The sequence below is a fragment of the Oryx dammah genome, unplaced genomic scaffold (assembly GCF_014754425.2).
Source record: "Oryx dammah isolate SB20612 unplaced genomic scaffold, SCBI_Odam_1.1 HiC_scaffold_26, whole genome shotgun sequence".
NCBI lineage: Eukaryota > Metazoa > Chordata > Mammalia > Artiodactyla > Bovidae > Oryx > Oryx dammah.
In genome coordinates, this window is record NW_024070210.1 from 66,042,085 (window position 1) to 66,053,327 (window position 11,243).

General features: G+C 52.2%; 1 protein-coding gene across 1 annotated transcript; it reads right to left on the reverse strand.

Annotated features, from left to right (window-relative positions):
• Positions 1–419: 419 nt before the first annotated feature.
• VPS18 (VPS18 core subunit of CORVET and HOPS complexes) lies at positions 420–9,166 on the reverse strand. The gene is made up of 5 exons (XM_040226898.1): positions 8,720–9,166; positions 7,529–7,670; positions 4,630–4,721; positions 2,633–4,503; positions 420–1,764 (listed from the first exon to the last, which is right to left on the reverse strand). The coding sequence occupies exons 1-5, from the start codon at positions 8,808–8,810 to the stop codon at positions 1,039–1,041; spliced, it is 2,922 nt and encodes a 973-aa protein (XP_040082832.1). The 5' UTR covers positions 8,811–9,166; the 3' UTR covers positions 420–1,038.
• Positions 9,167–11,243: the final 2,077 nt, after the last annotated feature.

Sequence of the window (11,243 nt, forward strand, 5' to 3'; positions counted from 1 at the left end):
AACCCAGGGATCGAACCCAGGTCTCCTGCATTGCAGGCAGATTTTTTACCATCTGAGCCAGCAGGGAAGCCCATGAATACTAGAGTGGGTAGCCTATCCTTTCTCCAGGAGATCTTCCTGACATAGGAATTGAACTGAGGTCTCCTGCACTGCAGGTGGATTCTGTACCAGCTGAGTTACCAGGGAAGCCCAGACTTGGGAGGGTAGGCCTTAAAGCCCAACCCAAGCTTGGAGTCAGAAAGAACAGAGTGAAGGCAAAGAATCAAAAAATCATCCTGTTACATCTCTAGGAGGAGCAAGGGCCAAGGCTTGAAAGCAAGCAGGGCCATGGCAGCTTCCTGTGGCACCCCAGCCCCTCTTGGAGATCACTCACACAGCACTCTCCCCAGCATCAACACAAAGGCACCAACTCCAGAGTATCAGGGCAATGCAGACAGTTTAATGCTCTCCAACTCATCACTATCTCCCACTGTCCTCCAGGAGGCTCTCTGCCCCAGGGCACCCCTCACACTGGAGCCCCAGACAGTGTGTGCACAAGAGCAGGCCCACCATCAGCCCCACCTCTCACCCCAACCCATGCCCAGGGCTTGGGGGGCTTGTCTTTTCACCTGTGGGGACCGAGAGGCAGACAGAAGAGAGAGCTTCTGAGAAAGATGAGCCACAGCGAAAAGGAAGGCTAGGATAGGAGGTAATGCTCCAGAAGGAGAAACGGTGTGTGGAGAGTGAAAAGGAAAGGAGCTGTTAAGACGCAGTGGGATAGTGATGGGGCCAGAATTCTGACTTCTCCAGGCTATGGCCCTCTACTGGGAAGCAGGCTTATGGCCTGGGCAAAACAGCAGCTCTAAGGCAGCTCTGAAGACCAGCACAGGCAGCTGGCAGAAAGCATCAGCTGATACCCGAGGGCCACAGGGATAGTTGCTCTCCCCCCACCACTGGCCCAGCCCAGCAGCCTCCAGGAGACTGAGCACAGATGATGCTGTGGCTTTCCCAAGGGACAGCCCCCCAACTGCCTGCCCGCCTTTCGGGGTTGACATCTTCCTACAACCAACTGAGGTGCTCCTCCTCGTAGCGCTGGGGGTCGATGAAGGGCCGGTCAATAGAGCGGATCATCAGCTCCCCACAGTACACGCACTCAGCGGCCACAAGTTCATCCAGGTCAGCCTTGAGCTGTTCCCGGCTGGGCCCCCCAGCAGCAGCGCCCCCCTCAGCCTCTTTAGCCCGGGCAGAGCCCTTGGCAGGGGGTGGAGCAGCCCCCAGCTTTCGTTGCAGCTCCTCGAGCCGGGCCTGCTTGTAGGCCGGCAGGCCGGGCCGCACGGCCTGCAGCAGGCAGTCAGCATGGAACATGTGGCCACAGAGGAAGAGGTAAAAGGGGCGGTTGAGCAGGGGGAAGTCGCAGGTAGCACATTTGTCCTGGGGCTCTACGGTGCCATAGCGGCCCCGCAGCTCCTGGAGGTCTCTCCGGATGCGCTGGGCACTGGCTGTGGCCTCTTCCATCTCTCGCTGTAGCTCTTGGATGTGGTGATTGTAGGCCTTCAGTGAGCTGCAGATGGCCTCCTTGAAGTGGTCGATGGTGACAAAGTCAGGAAAGAAAGGCAGCACATCTTCAATCTTGAGCAGGGGGCAGCTGGCCAGGCAGGCCATGGCCGTCTGCACATCCTCCTCCTCCTGCACCACGTGCCGCGCAATCTTCAGCCACAGCTTCTTGCGCAGCTCCTCGTCTTCCTCAGGCAGGTCAGCACACTGCTTGGCCAGGTCCACGTCCACCTGTGGGGAAGCTGAGAGTGTTAGGGTCAAGTCCCCTCCCCACTCAGGGCAGAGTCTGTGGGAAAGACAGATGCCTGAGACAACGGATGCCCAGCACTCCTGGCAACAAGAAAGATCGGGCTTATGGGAGCTGAAATAGGGGCTACTGAAACAGGAAGGAACCTGAAACAGGAAGGCCTGTCAGTAACGGGCCTGTCCCTGTCAGAGCTACGCAAATGCTACTTATTGATGCTGGGCCTGCAATATTAGTGAAGTTAAAAATCACCTGGGCAAATACCCAAAATACAGATTTTCGGGCCCTCATCCAGACATTCTGATTCAGTAAGTCTTGGATTCAAACCCAGGAATTTGATTTTTTTTTTTTCTTTTGACTGCAGTGCATGGCTGGCAAGATCTTAGTTCCCTGACCAGGGATTGAATCCGCACCCTTGGCAGTGAAAATGCACAGTCCTAACCACTGGACCACCAAGAAATTCCCTCAAATTTTAAATAGCACTTTATACAATCCTAAGTAGGTGATAATTCATGATCTGAGCAATGCAACTCAGCACCTTCCCATTCTGCAATTGTGGCTAGCATGTATGTAGAACTTACCTGTGAGGGAAGTGCTTATTATATTATCCCCATTTTGCAGCGGAATAACCTGAGGCAAAAAGAGGTTCAGAAACCAGTCTGAGGTCACACAGCTTAGTACGAGGCAGAACCAGAATTCAAACCCTGACTTCTGAGTCGTGTTCTTCACCTCTATGCAACAGCTCCTCTGCGAGAGAGGCCAGCACCCCTTAGCCACGGTCCCACCCCCTCAACTTTCAGCATGTCATGCTTTCTAGTCCTCTCTCCCAGATGGGGTCAAGGATCACCGGCTCACCTGCAGGGCCAAGTCCACAGCCTCCTCATACAGCTCCAGGACCTTGTAGACGTGGACACAAGCACGGTGGTGGCCGTGCTCAGCACAGAGCCGCAGCGCATACTTGAGATCATAGTGCACGCGGTGCGGGCTGGCCCCGGCCTGCTCTAGGTAGGCCAGCAGTGAGGCCGGCTGGCCCCGGGCATAGAGCGACAGCAGGTAATTGTGAATGGCCTGCTCGGTCTCACCCAGCACATTCACGCAGAACTCCATGTAGCGGATGGCTTGGCTCACCTGCTGTGCCTCGCCACCTTGGCTATAGTTCACCAGGGCAGGGATGAGCTGCCGGGCATCCAGCCGGCTGCCCATCTCAATCCAGGCATCCACCAGCTGGCGAGGGATGTGACGGATGAGGATGGGCGAGAACTTGTAGAAGAGCTGGGGGTCACGGTGGCGGGCCAGCACGGCCAAGGCCTCCTCGTAGGCCTCATGCTGGCAGTGGTAAGCCACCACACGCTCGTAGTCCTGCATGATCACAGCAAAGTACACCATGTGCTCCGTGTCCCCGTGGCTGGCCAACAGCTCGTGGATGGAGGCCCGGCTGGCGAAAAGCCACTCCTTGTGGCGAGGGCTGCTGAGGAAGGAGCGGAAGCGCTCACGGGTTTCCCGGTAGAGGTTCAGGGCGTCGGGGTCACCCTGCAGAGCCCCGAGCCGGCTCAAGTAGAGCTCCGTCAGCCAGGCGGTCAGCAGGGTTGCCTGGGTTCGTTCGGCAGGCTTCAAACTAGCCAGTTTTCGCTGCAGGAACTCGGCCAGCGCCTCCTCCTGTCGGGCCTCCAAGAACTTAAGGGCAATCTCTTCAAAGTAGCTCTGAGTCAGGGCATAGCAGCGGGCGCTCTCCAGGTAGCGACGCTGGCGGAAGCAGAAGTCGGCCTCCCGGGCCAGGACTGTGTCCAGGCAGTCAGGCCGCTCTCGACAATACTCCTTGGCCAGGTCGAAGCGGTTCATGTCTAGGTAGGTGCGCCAGACATCCCGTGCCTCCCGCTGTACGTGGTAGCGGAAGACAGCCCGCTCGGAGTGGGCCCACAGGTGGCCCGTGGAGGGGTCCTTCGCCATGTGCTTCAGCGGCCCGAACTTCTCCAGGAAGCGGTCCCGCAGCACCACCTGCCCCGTCAGCGTGCACACTGCCTCCACCCGGTCTGCCAGCAGCAGCAGGAAGTGGAACTGGGTCAGGACGATGGCCAGGGGCGGGCTGGCCCCAGGGCCCACCCCCTCTGGGTACTCCCAGACCCGCTCCTCACTCAGCAGGGAGTCCGGACGCCCGCAGTCCAACGATCCGTACAACACGCCATCTCCCATCATCCAGGCGAAGGCCCGGGGCGCAGAGCGCAACTTGGGGGTGTAAAAGGCCAGCTCGCTGTAGCCCAGACTGCTGGGGAACTCACGGAATGGGGGTGGGTGGTCAGCGTAGGCAGCAAAGAGCCCCGAGAAACCCTGGGCCTCAGCTCCCTCCGCCACTCGGCCTATGAACTGGAAGAGGCGCTGCCGAGTGGTGGCGATGACAAAACCGCGCCCTTCAGGGCCCCGCTCAGCCTCAAGGGAGCACACAGGTGCTGGGCCCCCTTCTTCATTTAGCACATACAATGGACGGAAGTAGAGATCCGGGGCAGGGCCAAAAAGCCCACCCTCGCTGGCCGAAAGCTCTGCTTCGAAGATCTGCCCTTGGGCGGTGCCGACCAGGATGGGGCCGGTGCTGCTCTCAGTGCCCAGGGCCTTATTCCAGCCTACACTCTCCACCAGCTGCCCCTTCCAGCGTGCCAGTGGCCGAACCTTCTGTCCATTACGATTCACATAGAGGACCTCAGTGCTGCTCAGAGCGATCAGCAGATGAGAGCCTGGAGGGGGGCAAAGCATGGCACCCTAGAGGATGCTGCCTTTCCCGCCCTCAGGTCCCACCCACCCCGGCAGTGACCCACCCTCTACAGTCCCCACCCCCACCTCAGAACTCTATCACCACTCACCAGTGGGGTCCAGGAACATCTTGTGAACTTTGGCATCATCCTTGCGCCCCAGCTCCATGTGGTTGGGTTCATTTGCTTTGCCCAAGTCAATGCTGTCAAGACAAGAGTCAAAGCATGACTCCAGAGGAGGGCAGAGCCATTTTTTTTAATCACAGACCTCTTTATGGAGAAGGCAATGGCACCCTACTCCAGCACTCTTGCCTGGAAAATCCCATGGATGGAGGAGCCTGGTAGGCTGCAGTCCATGGGGTCGCTAACAGTCGGACACAACTGAGCGACTTCACTTTCATTTTTCTCTCTCATGCACTGGAGAAGTAAATAGCAACCCACTCCAGTGTTCTTGCCTGGAGAATCCCAGGGACGGGGGAGCTTGGTGGGCTGCGTCTATGAGGTCGCACAGAGTCAGACACAACTAAAGTGACTTAGCAGCAGCAGCAGACCTCTTTATAATCAGATGAAAGGCACAACCTTTCCTCCCTGAAATCTAGACAGACACATAAAATTCTGAATACAATCCCAAGGGAACTCTGAAACACATATGGGGTCCTTCTTCAGAACCCTCAGCTCTGAGAATCCACTTCATTTTGAAAAGTCACTAAGCGAAGTCTTTTGCTTCTGCTCAACATAGCCCTAGTGCCTTCAAGAAGATGGGCAGGGACATCCCAGAATGCTGGGGTAAAAAGGGAACCACAAATAGTAGCTAATGGTTATTGAGCACTTTCTAGATACCCAGCACCATGCTAAGAGCTTGAGCTAGTATGACCTCAATTAATCTTCATAGTAATCTTGAGGGGTATTTCCTTAAGGTTATTCCTTATTTAAGGTAGTTCCCTTCTTAAAACCTTTTCAAATGATACGCTCATTCTAACCAAATAATCAATGCAAAATTGTATGAAGGGGAACTTCCCTGGTGGTCCAGTGGTTAAGAATTCACCTTGCCATGCAGGGAATGCGGGTTTGATCCCTGGTCAGGGAACTAAAATCCCACAAACCTCAGGGCAACTGAGCCTGAGACCCGCACTGAAGATCCCATGTGCCACAACTAAGACCCCACACAATCAAATTTAAAAACAAAAAGTAAGGATGTATGAAGAAAAAGTTAATGACTTTCCTTCCAAATTCCTGTTATTCCCAGCAGAAAAAACTGATATTAACATCCTTCTCCATGTTCACAACATAAAGTTATTTTATCACTGTTTTTATAAATTTATACCTTACTTTTCTCAATGATATTTCATGGACATTCCACTGGGTCAATAGATACAGCTCTCATTGTTTTAATAACTGCATAATATTTCCATTTATGGCCAAATCGTAACTTAATCATTTTCCTACTGATGGGCATTCAGCTTGGGTCTAGTTTTTACTACCAGAAACATGGCTGCAGTCAACATCCTTGTATATGTACCTTTCAAACTGGTAGTTTTCTTTCTATTATTTGAATTCCCCAAAGTGGGACTGCCAGGAAATGTCACAGATATTTTAAAGTTTAACAGACATTACTTTTCCAAAAGGTGGTGGCAATTTATACTCTTTCCAGCAATATATGAGTCCATCTCTCTATATCTTCACCAGCATCATACATTGCCATTTTAAACTCTTGCTAATGTTATAGGTTAAAAATAATAGTATCTTAGTTTTTTTTTTTTAATTTTTTGGCCATACCGCACAATCTGAGGGATCTTAGTTCCCCAATCAGGGGTTGAACCCACGTCCCCTGCATTGGAAGCATAGAGCCTTAATCACCAGACCACCAGGGAAGTCCCTTACTATTATTTTAATGTGCATTTCCCACAGGTTTAAACTATTTTCAGATGTTTACTGGAAATTTAGAGTTCCTCTTCTGTAAACTGCTTGTTTATATAGTTTACCTTTCCTCTTCTACTGAACTGTCTTTTTCTTATTAATTTCAAAGGGTTTTTTAAGGAACAGGAATGTAAATCTTTAAGTCATATATGGAAAAACATTATTTTCTCATTGTCTTTTGTCCTGACCTACCTCATATGCTTTTCTATTTTTATTCTGTCATAACAGCAACTACTACATAGTCACATCTATCTTTTCCTTTGTGGATTCTTGATTTTCTAGCTTGAGTAAGAAGGTCTCCCTTAAGCCCAAGGACATAGAAATTTATTAAATATTCTTTAATATTCACACTGCTTATTTTTTTATATTTAAATAATTATCCTACTTAGAATTCATTTTTGTGATACAGAGATTTAGCTCTGTTTCATCTCAGATAGTTATTCTGAATAGATAAAAAAATTTTGCTAACACCTTTTGTCATGTATTATTTCCATTTACTTGAGATATTTCCACTTTTATTGAGATATTTTATTTCTACTTATAGTGAATTTATTTCAGGACTCTAGACAGTTCCACTTATCTGCATGACTAACTTTGTGGGTTGGTACTGTTTATAAGGGGCTTCCTTGGTGGCTCAGTGGTAAAGAATTTGCCCACAATACAGGAGACGGGGGTTCAATCCCTAGGTTGAGAAAATCCCCTGGAGAAGGAAACAGCAACCTACTCTAGTATTTTCGCCTGGGAAATCTCACGGACAGAGAAGCCTGGTGGGCTACAGTCCATGGGGTCACAAAGAGTTGGACACGACTTGGTGACTAAACACACACACACAGAGTCTGTAACAGATGAAGGGACATGTTCAGAGAGACCAGGTGACTTGCTCAAGATTCCACTGCTGTAAGTGGCAGAGCTGAGCTCTGAGTCCAGGTCTACTACACTACATCAGTTCTCTGTGAAAGGATAGGATATTTCCCCAAAACCCCAAATCACTGTTTCACCTGCCCAGAATAGAAGAAAGGCCTGGTCAGTCAACAGTTCCAAAATACCACCAATCTACTTCCTACACTCCTAAACCTTCTGGGTCTTTATTTACCGGAGTAGCGTATCCTTGCCGAGGCTCATGCAGAGCTGATTGCAGGAGACGACAAGACTGGTGATGCGCTCGGAAGGGGTAAAGTCAATGCGCTGCTTTGTGAAGATGGGCGCTTCCTTCTCTAGCTGGGCATTCACATATCCTAGGCAAGGAGCAAAGGAAAGGTTAACTATGAAACAGAGGAAGGGCAAGAAAAGGCAGATTGCTCCTCCCCACCTTCTAACATATTCCTACCACAGGATGTTGGTTAGTGACACTTTAAATATCAATATATCAAGCACTTTACTAATCACCTCTACATTGGTCCTACGCTACATTGTAGGTTCTGGGCTCTTCCCACACCTCTGAAAGCAGTAAGGGGTTGATTCTTTGAACCACTATGTACCTGCTCCTGGTGGTAATGAGGGAAAGTTTGAGTGTTCTCCCTTATTAGTCTTTGGCCAAGCAATCCCAGCTCAACTAAAGTCTAGTTCCACTTTCTTCCCTCCTCCCTGCCCATGCAATAATGCTCTCAATGAGTCTCCAGAAGAATGAGGGCAGAGGGATCCCTGAGAAACCCTTCCAATCAGTTGGTTAACAAACTGCTGGTACTTTCTCTTTAGCCTTTACTTTCATTTCTCTATCACTACTCAAAATATTCCAGCACTTCAGATGCCTCTGCCAATGTACTACTTTCTACAAAAACTTCCCCTCACCATCCAGCTGCAAACAGCTCTACCAAAAGCTTAAGATACTTCATTTCCCCTGTTTAGTGACAGAGTTCCCTCTAGGCTCATCCCTCCTTCCCCTACAACACTCCCCTTTCACCAGTTCTTTACTCATTCTTTCTCTTACCTCCAGAAGGGGACTGATGGGAAAAACAATGAATCAGATGAAGCCTATTCTCATCTGAACCTATTCTCAGTTTTCCCAACTGCTGCCCTCTAAGCAAGTCACTTCTTTATCTCAGTCCCAGTTCCCTCTTAGAAGGACTCTAGTGGCATGGCCTAGATCACGCGGCTGTGCTTGCTGCTCTTTCAAACTTCGACCATCCACCGCCTGGAGGCCATAAGAACCTGAGGAGAACCAAGGGCCTAAATCCAGACTGCAGGTCCAGGAGGTGAACCCGAGCTCCTGGAGCCACCCGCTCCGCTCCTCCCATGCAGATGCCAGGAGAGCCGAGAGGTGCAGCGGCGCCCTCACTTCCCTTACCCGAGTGGGGGATGCCCACGCTGGGGCAGCCAGGCTGCAAGACGGTCGAGCGGGACAGGGAGTCCTCGTATTCATCCAGGATAGACGCCATGGTGCCCGGCCTCTGGGTCCTCCGTCCCAGGGATTACAACAGGGCTCCCCCCAGGGATCCCCGTCTCCCAGGATTGGAAGCTGCGACTCCCCAGCCTCGACAGGAATCTGACAGATCCTGGCAATCCGCCACCGCCAACTCCTCCTCTTTAAAATCCTGAGAATCTTTTCACTCTCGCCTTATAGAGTGAGAAGATCGGAGAGCCCGCCTCCTTGAATTTGGCGCAGTCCTGCACCCAACTCACGCCCCCAAGAGAGCACCGGTTCCCCCTAGCCGATCTCAGGTGATCCCAACCTCGCCCGACCAGCTCAGCTGACTCCCGCCCCTGGGACGCACGCCTATAACGTAACTTCCGGGTTCTCAGAGGCCCACGTTTGCTGGCGCAGGAACGTCGCGGAGCCGGCCCTTGGGAGGTGCAGTGAGGGCTGCGGTGGGCGGGGCCGGATGGTGGTAGGGGCGGGGTCGGGTTGTGGATGGGCGGGGCTATGGCCTAGCTGGCTCTCCAGCGGAGTGCTCGGTTCTCTGCTGGGGATAGTCCGAGCTGGTGGCGGTGGTTTAGTCACTAAACCATGTTCGACTCTTGCGACCCCATGGACTGTATGTACCCCGCCAGGCTCCTCTGTCCATGGGATTCTCCAGGCAAGGATACTGGAGTGGGTTTCCATTTCCTTCTCCAGGGTATCTTCCTGACCCAGGGATTGAACTCAGGTCTCCTGCACTGCAGGCAGTTTCTTTACCGATTGAGCTACCAGGGAAGCCCGTAGGTGGTGGACGGGTCCACCGAACACAAGCCCCACCCTCCTGGACTCTGCTGCAGTTCTAGACTTTGACACCAGGAGGCAATCCTGGCTTTCTCTGTCGCCTTCCCAGACCCACCCAGCGCAATCCAGCCTCAGCCTCTGAGAAGGTCCCCAGCATTTTTCACGCCCAGGCTTCCCTCCCGCAGAAGACCACTCAGCGTCTCTGGTCAGCTCCCGCTCGCACATTTAAAAATAGTCCATTGCCCTAGGTCCCCAGTGAAGGAAAAGACTACCCACTCCAGTACTCTTGCCTGGAGAATTCCATGGACAGAGGAGCCTGGAAGGCTGCAGTCCATGAGGTCGCAAAGAGTCGGACACGACTAAGCGACTAACACACACACTAGGTCCCCAGGAGAACATTCCTTTCTTCAATCTAAACGCCACCTAAATCCTGCCTTCACACGGCACAGGCAAGCAGTCCTGGCCTCTCTTCTCCCACGTCCAGGGAGCCACCAGTTTCCAGAAAGTGGCAGAGATGATGGCTCGCCAGTAGGAAGCTATGAGCTACCCCGTCTCTTCTCTGGTTCGTAGTGGCTCCTCCGTGTTGAGCACTTACTCTCTTCCTGGCCTTGAGTTAGGTGCTGGGGTCACAGAGATAAGTACAACAACCGTCCTGGAAGATCATAATCCAGAGGGGCGATGGGCCCATAAATAGGTAGTTAATGCTGATTGTGAGGTGAAAGTCGCTCTTGTCCTACTCTTTGTGACCCCATGGACTGTAGCCTGTCAGTCTCCTCTGTCCAGGGAATTCTCCAGGCCAGAATACTTGAGTGGGTATAGCTGTTCCTTTCTCCAGGGGATCCTCCCAGCCCAGGGATTAAACCCAGGTCTCCCGCATTGCAGGCAGATTCTTTACGGTCTGAGCCACCAGGGAGGCCCTAGTTAATGCTAGAAAAGTGGTTTATGATTTGCTCAGCAGTGCACTCATTCCGCAAATGAGCATGCAAGCCCGCGCGTGCGCACACACATGCACGCACACGCACACGCACACACACACACACACACACACACACACACACACACACACACACTCTGTTCCTGGCTCTGGGGACACCACACAGAACAGAACAGAAAAAAGCTTGCCCTCTAGACGTGTACAAGGGACATGGCCATAGTGCTGTTGAAGCACTAACGCCTGAAAAGCCTGGCTGGAACAAGGGATGAGGGATGTTGGAGGCGGATGGGGAGTCCAGAACAATGGAACAGCGAGGGTTTGGGTACAACTGCTCTTGGTTTTCCCTCTTCCGCCTGCCTGGGCAACCCAGAAAGAATCTGTTCCTTTCTTTGGGCTCATGGGCCTTGCTACCTTGCTAAAGAGGAAGACTCTATCTAGGCAGGGTTACCAATGTCCTGGCTTTAACCAACAGCCCTGGATTAATGACTAAGAGTGCCCTCTTTATTCTCAAAAACGTCCAGATGTGCACCGTACATAGTGCGGTTATGCCTCTCTTACTAAACTTTCCTGGTAGGCGCAGAGGACTGGACCCTCATCAGCCCTCACCAAAGGTTCTCTGGGCCTGGAGTGTCCCTGACTGCTTCGCGGTCCAACATATTAAACAACTTCCCAGAGCTCCCGGGCCGGCCTCTCCCACCTGAAACCTGCTGCCGCGATGCGGCTATGCCACCAGGGGCG

Excerpts from the sequence above, each read along its gene's own strand:
- VPS18 (XM_040226898.1), bottom strand. The coding sequence starts at position 8,810 with ATGGCGTCTATCCTGGATGAATACGAGGACTCCCTGTCCCGCTCGACC. Across the intron at positions 4,722-7,528 it reads GGCAAGGATACGCTACTCCG|CATTGACTTGGGCAAAGCAA; the intron begins GTAAATAAAGAC and ends TTGTCTTGACAG. Across the intron at positions 4,504-4,629 it reads GATGTTCCTGGACCCCACTG|GCTCTCATCTGCTGATCGCT; the intron begins GTGAGTGGTGAT and ends GCCCCCCTCCAG.